This window comes from Passer montanus, unplaced genomic scaffold, assembly GCF_014805655.1.
Source record: "Passer montanus isolate IOZ18808 unplaced genomic scaffold, ASM1480565v1 scaffold5, whole genome shotgun sequence".
Taxonomy (NCBI): Eukaryota; Metazoa; Chordata; class Aves; order Passeriformes; family Passeridae; genus Passer; species Passer montanus.
Genome location: NW_024369929.1, coordinates 1,295,451 through 1,321,512, shown reverse-complemented (window position 1 = coordinate 1,321,512; position 26,062 = coordinate 1,295,451). Strand labels below are relative to the sequence as shown.

General features: G+C 56.1%; 1 protein-coding gene across 4 annotated transcripts; it reads right to left on the bottom strand.

Annotated features, from left to right (window-relative positions):
- RBPMS2 (RNA binding protein, mRNA processing factor 2) lies at positions 1–26,062 on the bottom strand. Of its 4 annotated transcripts, none has more exons than XR_005629142.1 (9): positions 25,892–26,062; positions 13,893–13,970; positions 13,221–13,259; positions 12,679–12,741; positions 11,713–11,863; positions 10,934–11,082; positions 8,098–8,265; positions 1,554–1,623; positions 1–1,348 (listed from the first exon to the last, which is right to left on the bottom strand). XR_005629142.1 is itself a non-coding variant. In XM_039723253.1 (8 exons), the coding sequence occupies exons 1-7, from the start codon at positions 25,949–25,951 to the stop codon at positions 1,561–1,563; spliced, it is 603 nt and encodes a 200-aa protein (XP_039579187.1). In that variant the 5' UTR covers positions 25,952–26,062; the 3' UTR covers positions 1–1,348; positions 1,554–1,560. The 4 variants fall into 4 exon arrangements, 1 of the variants encoding a protein (XP_039579187.1); XR_005629141.1 differs by having other exon boundaries at positions 8,103–8,265; XR_005629140.1 differs by lacking the exon at positions 8,098–8,265 and having other exon boundaries at positions 1–1,259; positions 1,304–1,348.

The following is a 26,062-nucleotide window of genomic DNA, read 5'->3' as shown; positions in this document are numbered from 1 at the left end:
TCACAGCAGCCTCTGGGTATATATATTTTTTTTTTGGTTGCATTTCATATATTATCCAGTTTCACATTCTCATAGGATCAGCAATTATAGAGCAACTTATTCTCAAATCTTTTAATACAAGCGAGACAGCCATGGTCAGATAATACTTAAAGCACTTCAATACCAAGCAATAAGATGCTAAAACAAAAATTGCACAATTTCTTGTTTACTATGCCTGACTGAATCATTGGTACAGAAGACAACCCTGCTTTTTCAAGCTTTTAACTAAACATTAACTTATCTTACAGGATTACAATTTCTCTTTAATAATAATAATAATTAATTGCACACAAACACACAAGAAATTCTTTATGATGCATAAATATTTCCTTATTACACATGGTACAAAAATACTCGTACTTTTTTTTTTGTTCGGTATTCCCATAAGGATGGCTGATTATTTGGCAAGACTGGATGCTCTCCAATCAGAAGAATGTGGGGAAAAAAAAAGAGGTTAGAAATTTTACAGCTGTTCTATATATAGAAGTTTGAAGAAGGAAAAAAATAATATAATAACCCTGACTTTAAAACAAGCAGAATGGATGAGAACAAAAACCCAGTGCATCATACTTAAAAAAAAATAAAAGGGAAAAAAAAAAGCATTTTTCAAATTTTTCTGGTCGTCCTGGGGAGGGGAGGGTGGAGGTGGGAGAAGGGGTGAGACAAGGACAGTTAGTATTTCTCAAAGCCAAGTCTTCACCGAAGCAAGAGGAAAACCTTGATGGATCAATCCGTTGGGCCAAGACCTGTTGCTAACGGTTACACAAACGCTAGAACAAACAAACTTACACTCACACAGACACAAGTTAAGTGTTTTAATTCATGCCAGAAAACATGCAAAACCCATTTTGCCTTTCGATTCCTTCAGCCGAGCTGCCCCCGGGGCAGGGAGAGCCTGGGGAAGCCCAGGACCTGGCCCCCGGCTGGGTTTCAGTGCAGCCGGATGGCAAAGCTCAGGCAGGGAGGAGGTCCTGGGGGTGGCCTGAGGGAGGGATGGATGGATGGATGGAGAGAGGGTGGAGGCAGCGCACAGCCCATGGCTGGGGCCACGATGGCTTCACAGTCCAGGGAAAGGGGTGCTGGCAGCGCCGGGGGCAGCGCGGCAGGGCCAGGCGCCTTGTCCTCTGGCCACGGACCAAATCCAGAGGAGCCGGAGCCATCGTCCCTGGCACTTCCCTCTGCGGAGAGGCAGGGAGGAGGAAATGGTCCCTGGCACTTCCCTCTGCGGAGAGGCAGGGAGGAGGAAATGGTCCCTGGCACTTCCCTCTGCGGAGAGGCAGGGAGGAGGAACACAGGCCGAGGAGAGACACTGCGGGAGAGGAGCGCGGTGAGCTGGAGCCGTGTCCTCGGCTTGGCTTGGGGGTCTCCCTGCTCCCGTCCAGGAAACCCAACCACATCCTTGGCTGGGCGTGTGGGGCTGAGCCCAGGCTCCCATCCCTCCTCCCCCCAAGAGTGCAAGGAGCCCAAGGAAGAGCAAGACAAAGACCTGACTCCCAGAGTAATGAATTACTTACTAATGAACTAACAAAACTGACGAGACTTCCATCCTTGCTGGGTAGCTTCAGAGGGAGGATACCAGCGCATCTGGAAAAGAAAGCCACGGCAGAGGTCCATGATCCAGGATTACCTCAGCCAGAGTACAAACCTTCAGCTCCTTCAAGCCATGTGCAAGGTCCACGGAGCAAAGGTGTCTCCAGCAGGGGACAGGAGGCTCAGGGTGAGCTCCAAATACTGCTTGAACAGCTCTACCCTCAGCCAGCCAAAGGAGGCATCTCTTTTAAGATGCCACACAAGACCACACATTAAAACCAGACAACCTCTACAGGACATGTTTGGGGGAAGAAGTGGCTCATCCACTACAGCAGATGCCCACGGAGTTTTCCAAGCCCAAACTCTGCTACCAGGAGTGGCTCCAGGCAAACCACACCATGGGAAGAACTTGGAAGAGCTGCAAACCAGCAAGACTTGGAGGCTTCCCCAGCAGGTGCTTGCTGGCACATCTATTTCTCAGACCTGCTCCTTGCCAAGGAAAGGGCTGGATGGAGACCTAACAAGCAAACAAGGCACAGTAGCTGAACAGACACTTTCCAGCCCCTTAGGGGACACAGTGAGCTGGCAACACCCAGCCCCACAGCCTGGGACATCCAGATGATCCCATCTGGTCAGCAGGGTCAGTGTGTCTTGCTGGGCTGCAACAGCAGCTCCCTGCCTGACAGCAGCAGGAGACAAGCCCATGCCACTTGACTGAGCACAGATCCAGCAGCAGGAACAGCAACTGGAACTGGGTCCTGCTGCTGGAGCACAGCAGCCACCCCCCACTCCTCCCTCCCCAACTGCCAGGAGAGAAGCACGGCCTCAGCACGTTCAGGGCTCTGGGAACCAGCACAGTGATGGACTTGGTTCTAAGATGGGAAGAAAAGTAGCAGAAAACCCCCCCAGAAAACTTCCCCTGTCCCATTCATCCTGACACAGATGCCCCCTCACCCAAACAAGCCTGGCTGGATGCTCCTCTCCCAGGGATGTGCAGCAGACTGCCACAACCTCAGCAGTGCTGCCTGCAGCAGCCAGAGGCACTGGGGCTGCAGTGCCAGGAGCTGCAGCCACACGAGCTATGGGCCTTGAGTCCTCCTCCAGGAGATGGCTCCTAAATGAGCCCTGCCAGGCAGCAGCAGCTCTGTCCCCACAGGAGCCTCTCATCAGCTCAGAACAAGGCCAGTTTGGACAAGACTTGAACAACCTGCTCTAGTGCAAGATGTATGGGATTAGTTTAAGGTCCCTTCCAACTTGAACCATTCCATGGTTCCATGATCTGGTGGACTCTTGCCAGACACCTTCACAAGGCAAGTGGGTGCCACTGAACCAGGAGTGGCTCCAGGCAAACCACACCATGGGAAGAACTTGGAAGAGCTGCAAACCAGCAAGACTTGGAGGCTTCCCCAGCAGGTGCTTGCTGGCACATCTATTTCTCAGACCTGCTCCTTGCCAAGGAAAGGGCTGGATGGAGACCTAACAAGCAAACAAGGCACAGTAGCTGAACAGACACTTTCCAGCCCCTTAGGGGACACAGTGAGCTGGCAACACCCAGCCCCACAGCCTGGGACATCCAGATGATCCCATCTGGTCAGCAGGGTCAGTGTGTCTTGCTGGGCTGCAACAGCAGCTCCCTGCCTGACAGCAGCAGGAGACAAGCCCATGCCACTTGACTGAGCACAGATCCAGCAGCAGGAACAGCAACTGGAACTGGGTCCTGCTGCTGGAGCACAGCAGCCACCCCCCACTCCTCCCTCCCCAACTGCCAGGAGAGAAGCACGGCCTCAGCACGTTCAGGGCTCTGGGAACCAGCACAGTGATGGACTTGGTTCTAAGATGGGAAGAAAAGTAGCAGAAAACCCCCCCAGAAAACTTCCCCTGTCCCATTCATCCTGACACAGATGCCCCCTCACCCAAACAAGCCTGGCTGGATGCTCCTCTCCCAGGGATGTGCAGAGATGTGCAGCAGACTGCCACAACCTCAGCACTGCTGCCTGCAGCGGCCAAGTTCTCTCCCAGAGGCACTGGGGCTGCAGTGCCAGGAGCTGCAGCCACACGAGCTATGGGCCTTGAGTCCCCCTCCAGGAGATGGCTCCTAAATGAGCCCTGCCAGGCAGCAGCAGCTCTGTCCCCACAGGAGCCTCTCATCAGCTCAGAACAAGGCCAGTTTGGACAAGACTTGAACAACCTGCTCTAGTGCAAGATGTATGGGATTAGGGTTGGAATGGGATTGCTTTAAGGTCCCTTCCAACTTGAACCATTCCATGGTTCCATAATTTGGTGGACTCTTGCCAGACACCTTCACAAGGCAAGTGGGTGCTACTGAATCAGCTCCCAGCTGGCCCCACACCTCACTTCATGGCACAGCATCCCAGTCAGCCCATGGGAATCAAGGGCATGGATGTTACCAAGACCCTCCTCCCCAGGGAGGGGTCCCACCTAGTGCCACACCAAAGTGCCACTCTCAGAGTCTTTTCACTTCTCCTTCAGCCTGGGAGAGGGACCTTTCCTGCCCAGCCAGGGCCACCACTCTGTGCACAGACACCACCCAGAAAGTCCTGGCATGGGCAGCAGCACCACTGGCAGCTTACAGGGCCCCCACAGCAGCTGCCAGAGCAAGGACAGGGGTTTCTTGTCCCCTGTCACCAGGAGGTGCTTGCTCAGCAGAGCCACATCTCCTCTGCAGTCGAACTCCCTGGCCAGTGTCTCCCACTCCACACCCCTCCCCTCGACAGCTGGAAGCAGTTTCCTCCAGCCCAGCAGTAACAGGAAACTCCCCCTTCCTTCACAAGGCTGTGAGTGCTTAACCCTGAGAGCTGCCTCCACCCCACGCAGCCCCGGCCAGGCCATACAGGAGCCAGCACAGCCCAGCCTGGTGGCCCTCCATCCCGGCCTCAGAGCCACCTTCTGGCCCACCTGCAGAGCTCAGCACCTCCACTTTGAACAGAAATCCCATTTTTCTCTTAAAACACACACTGTTCGTAGCTCTGGTGCTAATAAACCATCACTGCAATGGACCACGCCTCGTTGCCTTCCTCCTGCAGCTCTGCAATGCTCACACACCAAACCCACCCAGTGTGGCCCCACAGGCCACCAGCCCAGCCCTGCATTCACTGGAGCCCCACAGGAGCCGCTACAGACGTGACAATCTGGGTACAACCCAAGGCCCTGACATGCTGGCAGGGTGAGGGAATGGCCTGCCAGGCCTTTCAGCCTACAGAAGGATAAAGGGCTTGATGGGATCAGGCAGGAACTCAGTAGGAGGGAGGTTCCCAAAGGCAGCAGAAAACACTGGAAGCAGCAGATAGCCAAGAGGACACTCTCTAGGCACCTCTAAGGCATTTCTCTTCACACCCCTCAAAATACTACATCTGTCAAGGAGGAAACTGAGAACTAATGGGGATGTTCAGCACTGGGTGAGGAAAGCAGAGCAAGAGAGGCTTTTACTGGAAGAGACTTTGTTGTTTCTGGAGAGGCATTAGCTCACAATTGGAAAGGAGTCTGGTCACACCACCAAGACATCTCCTGCTCACAGGGATGAGGCAGCCACTGCTGGCCAACTGCTGCAGCCTCATGCTGCTGCCTTCAACATCTGTCCCAGAAACAGCTGGAGAGGAGAAATGTGTGCCTCTGCCTGCCACCTCCCAGAGGCCAGGAACCTCTCCCTTCCTGCAGCACAACACCAGCAGCTGCCTAAAAGTCACAATGAAATTATAAATGGGGCAGAGAAACAGCTCATCAGAGCTTCACTCTCCCTGTCAAAACCTCCTCCCAGTTGCCCTCAGAATTTAAGTATCCAATTGTCCACCATCCTCAGGGAGAGCAAATCCTTCAGAAGAGGGGAAGCAAGGACACAGGTCCCTCCTCAGAGCACCTTTGGCTTGGAGGATCTGCCTTTCCTCCTCAGTTACCTCTTGGTCTGCAGCCAGCCCCAGCACCTTAGAGCTCTGATCTGTCTCTAGCTGGAATGATCCCCAGGGACCACTCCCGGTGCAGGCAGGCACAAAGCACTCCCTGTGCTCCTGGGAGCTGGTAGGGTCCAGCTAACACATCCAAGAGCTGCATCTTGCTGCCAAGCTGCTCAAGTGCAGAGCAGCACTGCAGGTCACCGGCTGTGAGCCCTGGGCAGCCCCTGCTGAGCAGTGAGAGCTGCTCTGCTCCCTCTAGAAACACAGCCCATGGAATGTGCCCCAGGCAGGTGAGGACAGGCAGCACAGGCACCACCTCACCTGTGTGGGGACACGATGAGGTGTGGGACCAGAGCAGCTCAGGCTCTGGAACCAGATGCAGTGGGATCGAGCCCGTGCATCACCCCAAGCAGCTCTGGGGACGGAGAGCTGGAGGATCAGCACAACGTCCCACACCAGGGCAAGGAACATGTGGGACAGAGCAGGAACTGATTCATCCTCTCAGGAACATTCTAACAGGCATGCATCCATCCATCAGTCCAACACCTTGCACCCCTATGGCTCAGGGAGACACACCCCTCTCTGAGACTGCAGCAAACAAGCATTTCCTCTTTTACAGCAAGTTGGGTTGTTTTCTTTTGGATTGAGCCCGCCAGGGAGAGCCACTGTTGGCCACAAGTCTCTTCTGATGGCCCATCAGTCCCACCACTTAGCCAGGACAGCTGCTCAGGAGCATCCTCTGCTTGGAGGATGCTCAGAACTTCTCCTGCCTGCTTTTCCCTGGCTAGGAGGGAACTGCTGGCTTGGGGCTGCTTGGCCAGCTATGCCACCTCTAAGTCACTGGAAATTAGAAAGTTACCACAAGCATGAACATCTTGAACAAGAGGCTTCACATCTCTGGGAAGCATGGAGCTTGCCCAGAGAGAAATAATCCTGGGAAGTCCCTACACAACAGCACCAACAGCCAACGAGTTATTAGGGACAGAAAATTCATCCTGTCTCCAGTCTAGGGCAGGTCTGTCAGCTTAGCTGCAAGGCAAAGGGGGTTTGGAACCAACCTCTGCTTTCATCAATGGGATCAGCCTCAACCCAGCACCAGGAAGTCCCAAGGTCCTTCCAGGCTCTTGCACAACCACACAGCTATGATCCAGGACTGCTCCCTCCACCCACCACTCACTCTGACAGGTCCCAGCAGAGACCCACCTCTGCCATCTCCTCAAGGTCTCCAGTGGATGCTTCAAGGGAACCTTGGGCAGCCCTCTCCCAAAAAGATTGGCATCTCTATGCCCTCAGGCCTTGACCTGGCTGACTGGCCTTGGAAACACCCACCAGGGACTCCAGGCACCCAACACATCAGCTGTGTCCCCAGCAACACCACGTGGCCATGTTTTTACGAGACAATCCTGCATCCAACCTGCTTCCCATGGCAAGTCCTGCCTAGAGCAGAGTCCTGCCCTCATGGGTGCTGCCACAGCTGGAAGCATTTCTGCAAAAGAGTTCTAGAAGCATGAATAGCCCTGGCATCCCCTCCTGCCCACTCATAGCCTGGTTTAGAGGCACCCCAAAGCCAGTGGTTCCACCTCAGAGACACAATGCAGCCCAACTCCATCCTACCAGCAATGGGCAGATCTGTCTAGCAGGACCAAGCAGAACAAGACAAGCTGTACCATTGTCTCTATGCCTGTGTCAAGCTCTTCACATCTTACCAGGAGGGAAAATTAAAACTCTGCGCGTCTTTGCACCTCAGAGTTTTCTAAGGACAAAGGCAGACCTGGGCCCTCATCTTTGGTGGCTCCTTTTCTTATCATCACTTCCACAGAGAGAGGAAAAGGTCTGCTCAGAGCCACTGCTGGAGAACTGAACCAGGGCTCATTTCCTTCAGTCAAACACCAACCATCCCCCTGCCAACCAGTCCCAGACCCTTCCCTCTTCCCAAGCTCCCATCTCCTACACCACACAGCCCTCTCTCCCAGGGCTGCTGATTCCCTCCGTTACAGCTCACACAAGCTGTGTGCTGCCTGTGATTTCAGGCTGCAAGAGAGAAGTCAAACTCCAGGTAAGAACTGGCTCTGTTTCCATTACCAGAGAGGAAAGCAGTGAGATTAGACCCACGACTGGGGCAGGGTCTGTCCCGGTATGCGGTTCTGGAACAAAGTGACCGGCAAGTGCTGTTGTCTAAGGTGCCCACTAAAATTTAGTCGTGTGCTATCAACTACCACGTCACTCACCTCCCCCACCGTGTGCAGGAGTGAGGTCAAGGTGTATTTCTGGTTGCCCTCGAGGGGTCAAGGTTGGGGAGAAACCAGGTTTGTTTCAGGCCGAGTGGCAGGGTGGTCTCTGCCCCAGCTCAACCGGGCTGCTCCCCTCCCAGGGGCAGGGCCTGGCCGAGCCTGGCTCAGCTGGGAGGAGCTGATGTAAGATGGTGCCATGCTGTGTGCGCCATGTCATGTGCTGCCAAGTTGGAGATGTGGGTTAGAAAGAAGGCCTGGCATCTCATTCCCCAGGCTCTGGTGGGTGGGTAGCGTGAGGCCCATGCACTGGGTTGCCAAGGAGATACGGGCTACAGAGATGGGCAGAAGCTTGCAAATCCCACAGTGCACCTTGGAGGAGAGATGGTTACCTTACCAGTCTTTCCAGACGTGGCTGCCATCATGCTTAACACTTCTAGGAATGGAGCTGTAGTACAGCCACTCCACTAGCTGCAATAAGGCATCACTAGGGCGTCCCATCTCCAGGGACAGCTCTGAGCTTCGGGGCTAGCCTGCGCTGGCATCATGGCTGGAGTTCACTAGGGACATCAAAGGAGGGATTTGAGAGAGGGTGGGAGGGAGGGAAGGCAGATGGGGCAATCTTAACGTCAGCAGAGTCCCCGGCAGGGCAGGGTCAGGCTGCAGTCACAGCTGCAGCAGCCTGGTGCCCGCCCGGAGCATCGCCAAGGCACGGACGGGCCAGGAGCAGCAGCCATCGGCTGGGAGTGGCTTACCAAGGGTTCCCAAGGCCAGGCCAGCCTCTCACCACCTCCTGCCCCTCATCCCTCCTGCCAGCCCTCTGGGCAGCTCTTCAGGAGGCCAGGCCAGGCCACCTCCTCTCCCCGTTGCTGAACTCAGCTCTGCAAGAACACGAGCCCTTCAGGTTTAAATCTCTTGTGACAAGATCTTGGTTTAGCTACATCCTCCATCCTCCAGCTTCTTGCCTGCCTCAAGGTTGATCACTGTGGAGCTGCTACAGCTCTGGCCATCCCCATGGATGCCCTCCAACCAACACCAGTCCACAGTGGTTCCAGGAGGAAGAACTGTGGCTGTTCTGGGGAATAACCCATAAGCCCACCACATGAGTGAGCCAGCCCCTCCCAATGAGGGCAGAGGGCTCAGCACACGGGGACTAAGGGCACAGCTTCCAGCCCAGTTTGTGAGCAAAAGTCATCTCCCTGTTGTGCTCCACCCTCAGCTCTGCAAGGGACAGGGCTCCAGCCCAGAGCTGCCAGCAGGAGTAATGTTTAACCCCACTAAATTTTATTGGTAACATATCCTGTGCCAGGACATGCCCCTGCAGGGTCAGCACCGGCTCAGCACAGCCAGGAGCGGCTGGGACTGCCCAGCAGCCTCTCTGGAAAAGAGCTGGGTCCAGGCACAGCCTGGAGGGGCTGCACTGGCTCCCTAAGGCTTGAGCCCATCACCACCCATGCACCCCCTTGGGCAGGGAGCTCTACCTACACAAGGAGCTCCTCAGGTCTTCTGATGAGGCCAGACAACCTCTTTGGAAACCAGGAGCTCACTAGTTCCTGCACTAGAGGGCAGGAACTGAGACCCCAAAGGGAAAAGATGTAGCTGGAGGCCTCCTTAATACCCTCCACTCTACAAGAGCAGAGTTTTCTCCCCAACTTTGCACCATAAAATTTGGGTTTCTAACCCTCACACTCAGGGTCCCTATACAGTCACCAGTGACCACCCTGGAAGAAACTGCAGTAAAAGTTTCACCTCCCTCAACCACCTCAGACAGGCCAGAGGGGTTGATTTTTCCTGGTCCTCCCTTCCAGGGACAATTCAACCTTACACACACAAGGGGCAGGAAGACACTTCTCTCCTGGGCCACTGAGGAGCACAGCACAGCCTTGTAGTTGTGGGCACCACCACCAACTTCTGGAAAACACCAGCAAGCACAACCTTCCTAGTGAAGAAACACCTCCACTCTGGAGGTCCTTGGAAGAACATTCCAGTGCTCCTCCTGGTCCTGTGCTGAACCCCTATGTACTTCTCCCTATCCCTCTGGAGCTTCAGCCCAACAACAGCTCACCTGTAGAAGGGCAGAAGCAGGAGAGATCTGCAGGTGTGAGAGGGGCAGGACAGAGGACAGGAGTCTGCATCCACTCCACATGGCATTTGGGAAGCAAGCTTGGCTTGAAGCTGGGCAGTTACCATCACAAAGCTTGCAGGAAGCAACAGGATGCTCAAGGGCCAACACAGCTCACTGCCAGCCAGGATGGCAATGTGAGAGGACACAGCTCCTCCTGCTCTCCATTTAAGCAGGGAAGAGTAGGAGTCAAGAGCCTGCCTGGCAGGGCAGGGAGCAGAGGTTAAGCCCCAATGCTCAGTCCCACTGCCCCGTCTCCCACGGCACCACTACGGGAGCAGACACAGAAGCAGGCAGAGCACAGCTGGCTGGGCACACTGAGCAGGGCAGGGACAGGGCTTCCAGCTTCTCCTGGACAAGTGCTTCAACCCAAGCACCTTAACTTGGAAGTAGGACACTGCTACTCTGTTTTGACTTTCCCTTTGCATGTTCATGGTTTCAGGGTTTATGTGGTCTCTGTACATTAAAGCATCTGTGTTAGAGCAGTACAGGCATCCCTACATCCTCAGCTGTCAGCAAGCAAACCTGGGGACACAGGCAGCTGGCTGCACCACCATCTGCACTTCCAGAGGCTCCTGCATGGAATGACTCTCCCCACTAGCCTGTACCGAGGGTGGCTAACACCCTGCTCCATCACATATCCTCACTCTGGCAAGGCTCTAGTCACTTATCTCCTGCAGGACACCCTCCTCCAGCTTTGGAAGTGTTTGAGTCATTAGGCTGAGCCCCTCAGTTTAGCACGGGGCTAAGCCTGTTGCTTTGCTGTGACTTGGGATGACATTTCATAGGCATGTTATGTGCAGGAAGTGTTTCCTCCCAGCAGTCCCTCAGTGTAGTTCTCTGGCCATGGGGAGCAACAGGACCAGCCAGAAATGGAGCCCTGACTTCCTCCCACTGGCCTGCCCCTTGCAGGAAAGCAGGGTCAGAAACCACCAGCAGCTCTGCCTGCTCTGGGCTGCACAGACCCCTCCTGGGGCTGCCCCGCAGCCGGAGCAGCTCTGCCCAGGAGCCAAGGTGCAGAGGCCAGGGTGGAACCGGCCAAGCGGAGCCCGCGGGCACGGGAGACAGGAGGGCCCAGCCCCGCACGGGAGGTGGGAGCGACTCACCTGAGCGTGAAGAGCGGCGGCCGCGGCAGCCGCGGCCGGGTAGGTGAAGGCGGCGTGGGGGATGGCAGGGGTCAGCTCCGTGGTGTACAGGGGGTAGGGAGCCCACGCTTCCGGCGACGCTGGGATGAGAGCCGCTCCAGTCAGGTCATCTAGACAGGAGGGGGACACAAGGAGACAGCGTCCCAGCACTGGCCCCAGCTGCCTGCTTTGGGGACAGGCTCTGGACGCCCCACCCCAGGCTAAAGCTTTGCGCTGCTGTCTTGATCAGGTATAAAATCTGTGTGCACAGCTGCTGTTCCAGCCTCCCAGCCTCGACAGGAGAGCCCAGGAATGTGTCACATTACAGCCCTATGTGGGCTTTGGACACTGGTCCGCACAGGCAGCAGAAGGTGGTGCCACAGGACGCAGGACAGGGGACAGGGGGCTCAGAGCCACATTACAGGCCACCCCATAAGCCTCAGCAGGGCTACTCAGCCCACCAGGCTGCACAGAGGGTGATGGCACAGGACTCATCCTTTATGCTCACATTTAGGGATGCTTTAAAAGATTTATAGTATCACTTGAGCTACCAAACCCAACTTTCATGTCTCAACAGTTCTATGTTGCCCAGCTGCCTGTTACTCTCCTGTGGCTCCAACATCCTGCTGGCCTCCCTGCCCCTGGCAGATCTCAGGCAGAGCAGAGGTGGGGCTGGGCTCTTTCCACTGTGGCAGCATTCTCAGAGTTGTGCATCTCTCAGGTTGGAGCCGTGACCTCCAAGCCCCTCCCAGCATACTCACAGGGGTCCCGTGCAATGAAATGTGCACCCAAGGCAGGGTGGATGTTGGTGGGGTTCGGTGTGGCCATCAGCTTGCTCTTGGCCATCTTTGTGTTGGCTTTGGCGAACTCTAACCGCAAGGTCTGGGGGTTCTCGGGGTCGAAGCGGATGCCCTGTCACAGGAGAGATCACAGGGGTTTCTCAGAGGCGAAGCTCCAGCCCAAGCACAGGCTGTGGTTATTCATGGGGCAAAGGCCAACTGAGGAGCCAAGGCCACCACACTGCAGTCACGTGCCCAGATTTTCATCACCTCACTGCTACAGTCAAGTTCCCACATGCTTTTATTTTTACATTTATCTGGCCAGGACTAACATTAGACCCAGGACCACTGTTTCCAACATGAGGGACACAGTTCTGCTCTGTGATGTGCAGTTCATCAACCACTACAGCAGGGATGGATATCAACATGGCTCAGGAAAGGTCTGTCTGCTGAAGCTGGGGTAACTGTCTATAGTGGAGCTGGAATTACCCCCATCTGTGTGGGAGCTCCCATCTACACCTTCTGCCAGCCTCAGCAGAGGCATTAGCAGGTGTCAAAAAGCCCAAGGCAAGGTCTACAGCACAGCAGAACCATGCCTTGCTGACCAGATCCCACCAACACTCCTGCAGGATGGGGATCATTTTGGGCATCCTTTCCATGCTGACCATCCTCAAGATATTTTATGGAGTCACAGCAGGTCCCCACACCCTCAGAGATGTCTTCCAGTGGTCAAAAACCACATAGAGACAGCTTGCATCCATTTGCCCAGGCTGATGTCAGCCTTGAACAGCCCTCCTGCCTCCCTGGTGGGATGCTGCAGGACCATTTCACTCCCACAGTCCAGGGCACAGCTGGTAGAGGAGCCTGGCCTGTCTCTGCCCTCAGCTCAGGGTCCAGCAAGGCACGTGGCCCCCAGCCCCTTCAGCCCCCAGCACTCTGGGTACTCACATTCAAGGCGTTCTTGGCTGCTTCAGCACCAGCCCGGCTGTCGAAGGTCACAAAACCCACTGGCTAAAAGAAACAACACCCATTTCAGTTTGGAAGAGTCTTCCAGCTCCTCAGGCTGCCTTGCCACCCCAGACAATCAGGAGAAGAGAGCATCCTAAGCTGCACAGGGGCTTCAAACAGAGTTGGGGTCATTGGCTCAAGATTCCTGCTCTGCATCTGCTCCCACCACAAATGCTTCGGTGTTCTTACATGTGGGGACACTGCTCACCCTGACAAGCCCCCAGCATGGCTACCCCTGCCTTGATCAGCAAGGGAGAGGGGAAGGCTGATGGCAGCACCAGGTTTGGGGCTGAAGCCTCAGGGCTCACCCAGGGCAGCAGGAGAAGACATTCAGAACATGCTGGGTCAGTAGAATCCCGTTGTGCAATTGGTGCTGGCCCAGACAGTGCTTTACACAGTCAAATGGGATCTCCCCTCTCTCCCCTCCTGCCATGTCCAGTTTGATAGCAAAAGCCAAAACCACACAGGCTGGAATGAGGTACCTGCTTTGAAGTCAGCTTGATCAGTGACCCCTCATAACCCTGCAAGAGAGAAGAAAGCAAGTCAGTGTCAGGCTCCTGAGCAGGCCATGCTCCAACCAAGACACAACACGACAGCTCCAGGAGCTCCTGCAGCACCAAGCCCTCCACAGGGCAGGGCCACAGTAGGAACAGGGACAATAACACTTCTTTTCCACCAGTAGAGAAGATTGGGGAAAGAGCACTTATTTTAGCTCTTCCATCCGGGCCCTTTGGGAAGGAATCCCATTTTCTAGCTCTTCATCCAGCTACAAAGATGAGTACCCTGCCCTGGCTAGTGCCTAGAGAAAGGAGAGCACCCTCCCTGTGCTAGAGGAGTGCAGACAAGGGAACCCCACTTGCCATAGGTGGTTATTAGAGAAGGATGGAGAGTTTGGGGGATGAGGACACATCCTCAAGGAAGGGCTGGTGCAGCTGAGCAGCAGGGCTGACCAAGCAGGTTTCATCAAGCTTAGAGACAGCAGGATTCCAATGGCAGGCTCCAGCTGGAGGTTCCCAGTTGAGCACAAGTCATGGCATCCCGTGCTGGCTTCAGGCTCCCATGTCACCCCTACCTCCCCTGACAGACCTTTGGTGCCAGGGCATCCACAAAACAGCATCTGTCCCTCCAAAAACCAGATCTGAAGACGTTCTTACCTTGAATGGTCGGAAGAGAAGGTAGAGCTCTCTGGGTTTGATATCCACAGGAAGGCCACTGACAAACAGCGTCCGTACCTAGGGGAGAGGCCAACCAGCTGTACTGACAGGAGATGTTTGGTGCCCAAGCAGGAGCACAGAGCACAGCTCAGAAGTGCACTAAGAACAGGACACCTCACATCAAAGGTCCACTAACCCTTCCCTGCATTAGGGAAGTGTTGTCCAGGATAAAACACACCCAGCCCTTTGACCTCCACCTCAGAGGATTGATGCCTTTACAAAAATTCAGTCCCTGGCATCATGGCCTGGGTTGATGAAGGCATGGACACCAGTCCCACAGCCTGAGAGGACCTTGATGGCTAAACTAGCAAAGACCACACGCTGCCATAAGAACTAAGTTTGACACATCCCTGAGGTCCAGAAGGGAACAGTGCAAAGCCCAGTTCTCTCCAGATCTTTCTACAGATCACATGCTAGATCTCCCCTCCTCAACCTACCCTGGCACTTTAATTCCATCACCAGTTCAAAGACAGCCTTCAATTTTGAGAAACACCTCACTGCCCCACTTGGAGCTCTTGACTTCTGCAACAGCCCCAGAATATCACTGCAGGAAGATATCTGGGCCCATCCCAGCTCTTTCCCCAGCACACCTCAGACCCTTCAGAAGTTGCTCCCAAACCCCCTCTCAGAGCAGTTATTCTGCTGTGCCCAGCCAAGAGCAGCTCTGCTGGGCCAAGCCCCTGTAGCCACCTGCTCTTCCCAGGCCGTTCAAGTCATGGACCAAGTCCAACACACTCATGTCAAAGCAAAAAACACAGTGCCAGGGGAGGATTTCAATAGATAATCCATTAAAATTATAGATAATAGTTCACTTGAATAACCAGGAAATGAAAGTGCTGAAGGCTCATGGCCTGGGAGAACTCTGCTCAAGAGACTCATCAAGAGCACCTTCTCCCTGCACGCTGCCTGGCAGACCAATTCCATAGGAAGCAGCACGATGAAGCTGCAGAGGCTTCTTGTAAATCAGCACAGAGCTGCAAAGGGAAGTTATGCACAACCAAAGTCATGAAGACACTTGTCATTATTAACAAGGAGCAGGAGCCCCAGGCCAGAGCTCATCTCCTGGCCTGCTTCCAGCACAGAGTGACCCCATTATGTTTGCAGGGCAGGAGGGCTCTGCTCCCTGGTTTGCTTTGCTCAGCCATTTCCCCTTCTCCAGACAGAGCGGGCTGTGTCCAAAACCACTTTTACCAACATATGCTTGCCCTGCTCCTGGGCTGGAGGCAGAGCTGGAAACACAGGAGCCCCTGCCTCTGTAATTCTTTGGGGGCAGCCAGATAGAGACTCCACCACACAGGGAAGTTTCTCTTACATACATGAAAACTCACCTCTTTGAGCTCCTGTGCCCAGGACAGTCCTGCCAAGGCAGAAAAATGCCACTCCCAGGGTAAAGCCCCTCAGGATGAACAGTGACTGTGAAAGGCTTGGGGTGCTCCTGCTCTCCTGTGCATGCTGAGACTAAGGACTGCCACTGTCCCCCACTAGACTAGTGTGAGGAGCCCTTCTCTGGCCCAGCACAGCTCAGGAGCAGAACCAGAGCACCCTTCCCATCCCCTCCCCTGACCCTTCAACATGGATGGCTGTACCACACACTCCTGCTCTGCCCTGCCTTGGGAAGCAGGATGCCATGTGGAGCACTCCATGAATACTTTCCAAGCCCAGGCTCAGTCTGACAGGCTCCCCAACCATCGCACCCCACATCTGGCGCTTTAAGGCACCTCTCCAAGGCCACCCCATGCCTGGACAGAGGGGACAATGCCACTGTTTCTTGGCTTGCTGGCTGCCTCCAAGACTTCAGCCCTTGCACTCCAGCACGAGCTCCACAGAGCACTCGCAGTGTGCTCCCAAAAGACCCACGGCCATCTCTTGCAGGGGAGGACTGCAGAGTGTGGTGGCACACATGTGCCTCAGCCATGTGAAAGCATTGTCCCTTTTCAATATTTCAGGATCCAAGTGCTCTCACAGCCCCCAGAATGGATTTTTCTTCCGAGCAGACAGAAATCCACATCCCTGTTGGGTCTCTAAATGGCCCCGTGACGCGTCACTTGGTAAGTCCTTGCGACAGGCGTGACAGGATGGAAGATGCCTGGTGGCTCAGGGAAGGGGGAGCCAGGGCTGGAGCCCTCACATCAGCCTGAGCACAGCGAGGCAGGTGCCCAGGAAAGCTCTTTGTCAGAGGTAACAGGCTCCCAGTGCCAGCCCCATAAGGACAGGAGCAAGAAATCTCCTCTCACTGCCCAAGTTTCCTTTTGGCCTCCAAGTCCTGTTTGTCACCATCCACAGCATTGAAAAGGCATTGGAAAGCCAATGCCACAGCCCCCAGCAAGGGCTAGCATTGCCCTAAAGCCTGGACAACGTCCTGTTTGTCACCATCCACAGCATTGAAAAGGCATTGGAAGCCAAGCCACAGCCCCAGCAAGGGCTACCATTGCTCCAAAGCCTGGGCAATTCCAAATGCCACCAGCCAACCTCTCCAAAGAGCATCTCAAGACAAACTAAGAAAGCCCCTGCTCAGAAGAGCTTGTTGGAAGCAACAAGACCAAGCAGTTGGTTTTACCAGATCTCTGCAATTCAGCACATCCATAAGTGATCTAGAGAAGGGTAAGGAAAGAGGGAGCCCAAGTTATTCAGTGAAGGGAGGGTGAGGCTGGTGAGAGACATCTCAGCCAGATGTTTGAGCAATATTTTTAAGGGACAGAGTGAGCTAAGCCAGGGGGAGGTCACTTCCAACACCAGGAATAAAGCAAAGGAGATTTAGGTTACTCCACAGGAGAAAAGCAGGAGGCAGCTCACCAGTCTGAGCCTCTTGTGCACTGTGGACAACCTGGTCCAGCCTCTTCCCCTGCTCCCAAAAGAGGAAGCTGTAGATGAGGGCAACAGGATCCAGACAAGCATCTTCCAGTGGATTAACCAAAGTGGGACTCTCCAGTCAGGCCAAGTCCTGCAGGCTTTGAGAGCCCAGTAGTACCATGCGGAACTGACAAATCCAGGCATCCAGCTCTCATACTCAATGTGCCACAACAGGATAACTTCTGCTAAAACATGCCCCACTTCAAGTCCATGCCACCCAACACCAAATCCAGCCTCCCCCCAGTGCATCTGGAAAAGGCACAGGACAAAAACCACCAAACCAAACCACCATCAAAAACATCCATCCAGGGCTGGATCAGGAACTGCCTGGGCTAAACTACATGTCCAAACTCCAGCAAGAGCAGATCTCCAGGAATGCCATGTTCTTCTGCTCATTCTTAGGCTCTGATGCAAGTGAGAGCAGTCACATCCCACCCAGGACTGATCTGAACTGGACACATGGGCATGGGGAGAAGCAGGACAGGGAACAGCTCTCACCTAGGATAGCCCAGCAGAGTCACACTGCTGCAGGCCCTGCAGAAAACATCCTCCCTTCCCCATCCCTGCCCCTCTGGGGATGTCCCCAGTCCAAACACCTGATAAAGATGGAGGAGAGCCACGGAAAACAGGATTCCTGCCAGGAGGGACAAGACCATCTAGGCCATCTCTAGAGAGGGAGGATCCCAGCATAGCTTCCCACGCAGGGGGAGGAGGGACATGGACAAACCACTTAGCCCTGAGTTCTCAGTGCCAGTCCTTGCACAGCTGCATCTCCCCAGAGAGACACACACCTCGGGCCAGCCCAGCCAGTTTACTCCAAGGCTGTAAAGGAGGCAAGCACAGCACCTGCCTTGTGCTGCCACAGCCTCAGAGCTGCCAGGAGACAAGCACAGCTCCCACAGCTGTTTGGGGTAAGGGCTCTCAAAAGAGTTCTGAGCTGTTCTGCAGCCCAGAAAGGGTTGAGTTATGTCAGAAGTGTCTGATGCAAGGGCACAGGTACCCACCCCCTGAAGCTGCAGTGACTGGGGATGTTTTGTTAGAAGACTGCTCTGAATCCCCCTCCCAGAGCCAGCAAGGCCAACCCTCCCCTTTGGAGAGATCAGCCCTTTAACTCCATCACCCACAGCACAGCTTGGGCTACTCCAGCCCCCCAAAACTGGCCTGGTGCTGGATCCATACTTCCAGCACCTGCAGCACAGCAGTGGCTCGGAGACACCTGAGCACAGGTACAGCAGGAATGTGCACTGATGCCTCCCCCACACTGTGCCCTTGGACATTCCCCTCTCCAGGAAGCCACTCCAGCCTCGTGCTATTTTTTCCTAGAAACGAGCCATTTCCCACCAATATGTCCACTGAGCCTTCTTCCTCTGCCACCAGCCCCATGCCACCCTGCTGAGCACAGGGACAAGCTCTGCCACAGCATCCCCAAGGCACTCTGCGGTGCCAGGAGCTCTGGGATGTGCACCACAGCTTTTCCCCTTGGAGAGCAGCTCAGTGGGGTGCCTGCCTGGTATCGGGGTCCCCAGCCAGGCCAGAGGGGGACACAGCGCCCCGGTGCCGGGCACCGCGGTGCAGCCGGGGCCGCTCGAGGCGAGCGCGCTGGAATGCGGCTGCCCCGGAGCCGGGACTTATAAGGCACGGGAGCGGAATGGGGCGGCGAGCTTGCACAACAGGGCTGCGGGAGGGGAAGGCGCGGAGCCCGGCGGCGGGGCTGGAGAATGGGCCGGGATCCTGCCCTCGCTGTCCCACACGGGCCGCGGAGCTGCTTTGGTCCTCGGCACGAAGCGCCAGGAACAGCAAGGGAGGAGAACTGGGAGAGAGAGATGTGCTCGCCTCGCAGGCAAGCGGGGCAGCCTCCACACCGCGGGGCAGAATCCCGAGAGAACGGGCTACTTCACTGCTCCGTGCCTCAGTTTCCCCTCCGCCGGTCAGAAGAGAGGTGGCAAAAGCCGGGGCTGCTGCCCTAGCAGAGCTCGGGTGTCCTCAGGCAGGACCGCACTGAGCCCCGGCAAAGGATGGGGCCAGGAGCTGCTCCAGCCCGGACAGCCAGAGCTTCCCACCCACTGGAGAGATGTTCGCCCATCCCCAGAGGGGAAAGAGGGCCTTGAACCTCCCCCAGCGCTTGAAGCAAGGCGGGCTTCAGGCATTTCCCTCCGAAAACAGCCTTTTGCACGAAAGGCACACGAGGACCAATGTCCCGCTGGCCCAGAGGAAAGAAGACTGACCACGAGCCAGCCCAAGTGCACCAGCATTCTGTCCCCAACACCAGCACTTTGTCCCCAAGGCTGTGGTGCTCCACACTGCTCATAGCCACAGCAGCCTCTCCCCATCACTGCTCTTCCCCCACACCAGGCAGGGGATGTCAGTGGGGCTCAGCCACCCCTGTGGTCAGGGGAGGAAGACACTCCGACAAGGGGGAAGCGGGAGAGGCAGCAGCCCCACTCCGGGAGAGCAGGAAGCACATGGCAGCTGATAAGGCCAGGCACAACAGGACAGCACCCAAGAATAGACCTTGGCCCTGGCAGAGGAAGCGCTGCTGGTGTGGCTTTGCCATGGATGCCTGCTCCTGCTATCAAGTCCCACCACCTCTGTCTCTGCAGCCTCTCACAGAAATAACAGAACCCAGATGGGTTTGGGCCACAACAGGAGCTCCAAGCTGATGAAACATTTGGAAAGCTCAGCCCCACAATTCCCAAGAGATTACTGTCCAGCAGGGCAGCTCCCCAGCACAGGGTGGGGCTGGCTGAGCACCCTCAGGTTGCCTTCACCACCTTTCACCTTGCCAAGGGGTCCACCAAGCCAGAGGGGACAGGCACGAATGCCACAGCCAACATGCTGAAGGACACTCACATCCATGCTGGCCCTACCCACACTGAGCCCTGGGCTCCAGACACCCTCACCTGCCACTCTCTGTGTTGGGGACCCACAGACACCTGTCACCATCGGCTGGAGCCATGGAGTTTACCTGCTGTGGACCAGCCTTTCCTGCCCACACCCAGGCACCTGGAGGCAGTGGTGGAATGGGCTCCTTCCCAAGGTAGAGACTGGCAGGAGACATGGCTCTGGAAGCAGCACCCTCACAAGAGAAGTTCTCACCTCAGATCTTTCATTGAGTACACCTGTATCTGCCTCACCCCACCATATGACAATTCCTGGGCACTCTTCAGTCCCGTGCCTCCCAGGACACATCCAGAGACAGAAGAATTTCTGCTCAAATCAATCCAATTTGGGGCAGCACCAATGGCCATGCCCCAGCCCCATGCAGATGTCAGGTACCTCCACAACCCAACGAGCAAGCACTCCATAAAACCCAGGTGATGGAGAGCTGAAAGCTCACAGCAGCTCTTCTCTGTGGACAGCAGTTATTGGGGTGTCACCCCAACACAGAGAGACCTTTGGGACACCAGGAGGATGACAACCACCCACAGGACTAGGCCAATACTGCATTAGTCTAGCTCTTCGCAAGACAGCACCACTAGACAGCAGGGCAGGGATGTGCTACCAAAATGTGGACCAAAAGTGCCAACATGAACCCACAACCTTCCCTCTGGCTACTCTCTTCCATGGCCCATGTTGCACTTCAGGCCATTGTGAATTTTTTTCATTGCCCAGGTGACCCAGGGCAGCTACACATTGAGGGAGACAGAGGAGGCTACTCTCTTCCATGGCCCATGTTGCACTTCAGGCCATTGTGAATTTTTTTCACAATTTTTTTCACAGCTACACATTGAGGGAGACAGAGGTCTCCTGTCCTTAGAAGTAGATGTGAAGGACACACACCCCCAGGTCAACAGCTTCTGACCCACAGACACACACCACGACTGACCCCAGAGCAATGCAAGAACCTGTCACCACCTGCAGCACAGGAGGGCAGGCACCACCCCACACTGGGAGGTGAAACATTTCCACGGCTTCACCTGGGCTGTGCAGCAGGGCTGGAGAACCTCCACAAGGGTAAGAACACCCTCTGGGCCCTCGGGTTTCCAGCCACCCCAGCACACCAGGACCCTTTGGGGCAGGGGCCAGCGATCCTTGGCAAGCCTGAAGCACCCACTCCTGCCATGCCAAGGGCAGGGTCACCTGGTGCCACCACTCCCTCCTCATCAGATGGCTGCCTGGCTTAGGATCACACCTCAGTAGGGGCCAGGTGCAGCAGTTCCAGTGTTGGAGCTGTCCCCCACTGCCCTGCCCCTCCTCAGGTCCCTTCACAGGGCCAGGCACACAGGAGGAACTTGATTTCCACGATCCCACAGGCACAGGAAGATGCTGAGTGTTGTAGTGGGGTCCAACCACCTCACTTCTCCAGCCATGCCACAGGGAAGCTTCAAGCTGAAGCCTTTATTTCAGGCAGAGCTCCAGAACAGCAGCAGCGTTGCTCTGTGACCCAAGCAGCAAAGTCTCCATGATTTGGCATGGCCAAGACCAGCAAACTCAAAGGATCTTTCACTCCACAACCTTCCACATTAGTTCCAGCAAGAGTCTTGAACTCCCACAGTGCCAGATCCTCAAGCAGAGCTATGAGGAAGGACAACAAAGCCTGAACTACTCTTAGCTACCTCCCAGAAATCTCAAAGGGCATCCTTGCTACTTTGGTGAAGGCAAAAGAGAGACCTAGAAAAGGAACCATGGAGTTTAGCCCTTCCTAACTTCCACAGGCATCATCAAAAATCATTAATTCTGAGGCTAAGGAGGGAAAGTCCTGTTCAGCAGCTCCTCAGAGTAGCCAAGGAGGAAGACTCATTTCCGAAGCTGGGTCTCATATAATAGCCCAGCTGGCAGGAGAAAGAAATTGCCCCATCACAGGGACTAGTTGAGTTGGGATGTCAACGCTCAAACTCATGTCTAAGAAATTCAGATTTGAAAGAGTGAGAAAGGAGAAGGAAGCTCCTTCAGAGGGTATTCACAGGACACAAGGAGATAATGGGGAGATTCCCACATCCCTCCTCCTGTCAGAGCAGCTCAGTGCTCAACTCAAGACCAAGAGGACGTCTGGGAACACATCAGTTCCCAGAACCCCTGTGTGCCTGGTGACTCCAGGGTGTCTGCTCAGCCAACAATCTGTCACTGACAGAAAGCTGCATCTAACACTTAGGGGACTTTTAGTGTGCATGAAAACAGCTCTGAGGCACCATCCTGCTTCAGCCAGGCCAAGTGCAAGAGGATTAGCAAGTGGTGACTGTAACTACTACAGCTTCATGTTCCTCAGAGTGAAGAGCAGCATCAGAGGAGACATTTGACTCCAGAACTCACACTAACCTTATTTGTTTGCAGCTGTAGAGCTGGAATCCACACATGCACGAGGTATCTAGGTCCACTCAAGCAGAGATTACAGAAGTCAAGAGATGCCTGGCACCAGTCCATGAAGTGCTACAGCACATAACACAGCCCACTCACCAGCAGCATTCCCAGGCAGTTCCGGCAGCCCTGGAGTGCAGCAGCTAAGGAAAAAGGGATGTAGGACTTGCTACTGAGGAGGTTGTCTGGAAGCCAAGAGTCTCCTGTCTCTCTAACACTGAGTTTTCTAACCCACAGCCTTCCATGGATCAACAGGGAAGATCACAGAATTACATAATGATTTGGTTTAAAAGGGACCTTAAAGACCACCCCATTCCATCCTTGCCATGGGCAGGGACACCTTCCACTAAACCAGGTTGCTGCAAGTCCCATCCACCTTGGCCTTGAGCACTTCCAGGGACGGGGCAGCCACAGCTTCCCTGGGCAGCCTGTGCCAGGGCTTCACCCTACCACATGGAAATATTTCTTCCTAAGATGACCCTCTCTGGCAGAGCTTAGCCAGGTCCTCACCTGGGTTCTCCCAGCACAACTTCACATTTCCCACCCTCAGCAGTCTGGGATCCCCAAGCTCTACCTCAAGAGCAGCAGGCACCAGCCATGGAGCTGCAAACAGGCCCTTCAGACCAGCCAGGAGGATGCACAGGACAACCACAACTTCAGCTGCCAGTTTGAGCATCTATGCAGCCAGCTCCAAATTTCTCACACTCATGGTAGACCTAGAACTTCCCAGTGACTTCCCAGGAGAGCAAGAATTAATTTCTAGAGTAGAACCCACATGTCTGCAACGGGCACTCCAGAGAGCAGGGTGAACACACAGGGTTTTATTGCTATGCAGCCATGGACACTACACCCAGTGTCCACGAGAGCTCCTGCAGCTGCTGGAAAAAGCTCTGCCTGCCACAGGGGTGGGAGTGCAGCACCTAGGCAGCTGCCTGTCCACACTACCCTTCGGGACTGCCGGGAGAGATGCAGCCACGCAGATTGGTGGCTGCCTGGAAAACTAAACAGAAGATAGCAGCAAGTGGGGAGGGATCGCGTTTGGGGAGGTGTCTGGTGAGGAACAGCAGGGACTGACATTAGGCCCTGTTTGTTTAACATTCCCGTTAACGACCTCGAGAGGAGCGAGAGGCATTCCTGTCCTCCGCATGTCACCAGCCAGGAAGCGGCTGCGAGATCCAGGGGCTCACAGATAAGATAAAGGGAAGGGCTGAATTTGGGAGCTTCGCCCCGCTGTATCTGGGGCACACGGCGCCCTTCTGCGAGCGCCTGGGAGGCAGCAAAGGAGGTGCATGGTGGGGGGAACAGCAGGGACTGACATTAGGCCCTGTTTGTTTAACATTCCCGTTAACGACCTCGAGAGGAGCGAGAGGCATTCCTGTCCTCCGCATGTCACCAGCCAGGAAGCGGCTGCGAGATCCAGGGGCTCACAGATAAGATAAAGGGAAGGGCTGAATTTGGGAGCTTCGCCCCGCTGTATCTGGGGCACACGGCGCCCTTCTGCGAGGCAGCAAAGGAGGTGCATGGTGGGAGGGAGTGGGGGATGGAGGAGTGTCCACAGCGCCAGGATCTGGCAGTGTTATCCATGCAGTGTGGGAAAATATTCCAGCACACCCTCCTGCATATGCTGGGACTGAAGGATTCCACTTTGCACCAAATGTATTTATCACTCTCTATCAAGGGGAGCTTCTGGGCAAGAATTTGGGCCCTCAGACCATGATGGGATCCTGAACACAAGGTCACGCCTCATGCCTCCACTAGCCTCTGCAGTGAGGAGCAGCTCCTGGTCAGCCAGGAGGTACTGGAAAAACAAGGATCCAGAGTAGGCTCAAGATAGGCACCATGGAGCCCAAACTGTGCTCACACCCACAGCATTATTCCTGTTGGATTCTTGTGGAGAAAGCACTTTCCAACAGCAATCCCACCAGGGACTGGAACGTTAGCCCCCCACCAGTCCCAGCCTAACGCAGGTGGAGGGTGTTTTGCTGCAGCCCTGGGTGCAGGGGGACAGACACACCCAGCGAGGCCATGGACCATCCAACAGGGCAGACAGACCGTGCCCCTCCCCGCACGCTCCCGGAGGCTGCACAGCAGAGAGCAGCAGCCCCTTCTGTCAACCCTGCACGCTCCCCAGGGATGCCATCTTTAACTACGTTTTCCAGCCATCAAGCTCCACTCCTGGGAGGACCAGCCTCTCCAGAGGGCGAGGATTTCCCGAAACGCTCCAGCACCTGCTTTGCCAGACAACCACCCGGCAGTGGGGAACAGACTGGCCCTTGCCCAGCACCAGGAGCTCACCTGACCACCACCTGTGAGGCACCAGCCCAGCTGGAGCAATCCCACTGGGATGGGATGCACCAAGTGGCACCAACCTCGGGGAGCTTTGCAGGCCAGTGAATAATTGGATTGAGGATTCGCATAGAATCTCTGCGCACACACTCACAGCCTGTGAAACCCCCAGGCACCAAACCTCCCTCCACCAGGAGCAGCACAGGGCCCCAGGTGCTCAGGCTCTCAGCCCACCCACACCAGAGCCACCCGGTGCCACTGGGACATCCCAACGCAGCATCCACATCCCATCGCATCGGCGCATCACCGATTCCACGCTGCGGACAGCATCGCTCCAGCCACCACCTGCCAATCCATTCCAGCCCATCACTCGGGTCACCCTCGCTGGGGCTGAAGCCCAGGGGACACGACAGCCCCAAGTCAGCTGCGGCGCAGGGCCCGCGCTGCCGGTGGGTGGTGGAGCAAGCCAGGCGCCATGTTGCGGCGGCGAGAGCGCACGGAGGACAGCGAGGGGAGGGGACTGAGCACCTCCCCAGTCCTGAGGGCCAGGCGCCGAGGACTGCAGCAAAACGTTTCCAAGGCCAGGCATTTTCCAGAGCCCTCTCCAAGATGGAGGGCAGTAACCCGCTATGGCAATACCTGCTCCAGGGGTGACATCAGCCAATGGCTCCAACAGCCAAAGCGCAAACATGGAGGGCTGCAAGCTCTGGCATGTGGCTATAGACAACTGACCCTTACTAGCCTTCCCAGCCCTGAATCCAGCAGCATCCAGGCTCTGGCTTGCAGTGGCATCTGGGGGAAGGGGCTGCCAGCAGGTCAGCTCAGTCCTCCATCCACAGCCAGGCTGCCAGCACACAGGGAGCAGGACAAGGGCTCCTCCACTATTGTCCAAGTGTTTCCCCTGCAGCCCACACGGCTGGGGAATCCAGGAGCCCTCCAGCTACAGGGACGTGACAAGAGGACACCATGCTCACGGGCACCGGCTGTGCTGGATGGAGCAGGGACCTGCCAGCCCTGTGCCCCGCAGGGCTACAGGGACTGAGCAGAAGACTCGCCCTGCCCGGTCCCAGCCCCTCCTCGGGGCGGCCCGGGGACTCCACCACCATCACCTCCGTACTCTGCCTCCCAGAGCCTGGCCCCAGCCCGCAGCAGCCCCGGCCTCGGGGCTCCGCTTCCCCGACGAGCCGGGGGTCCTGCCCTGACACCGGGTCCTCTATTCCCCAGAAAAGGCGCCGCGCTCCTTCCCGGCTTCCCCGACGCCCCAGTGCCGCCTCCGCGGTCCCGGTCCCGCTCTGCTCCATCCCCAACGCCCCAGCCCCGGTTCCCCGACGACGCTGCGCTGCCCCCGCCGTCCCCCGGCACCCTGGCGTTCCATGCCCGCCGCCCCGTCCCTGGTCCCGACGCCGCTCCCGGTTCTCTGCCGCCGTCGCGACGCAGCCCCAGCCCCGGTCCCGGCCCCTCCGCTGTCCCGGTGCCGCTCGCAGCTCCGTGCCCAGCCCGGCGCCCACCTCCTCCTCGACGGTGCCGCCGCCGTTGGTGTGCTCGGTGTCCTTGTTGAGGTTGCTCATGGTGGGGTGCCGGGGCGGGGGTGGTGCCGGCTGCTCCGGAGCTCCGCGGGGCCGAGCCGGGGTGCCGGTGCGGTGCCGGTGCGGTGCCGGTGCGGTGCGGGTGCGCGGGGG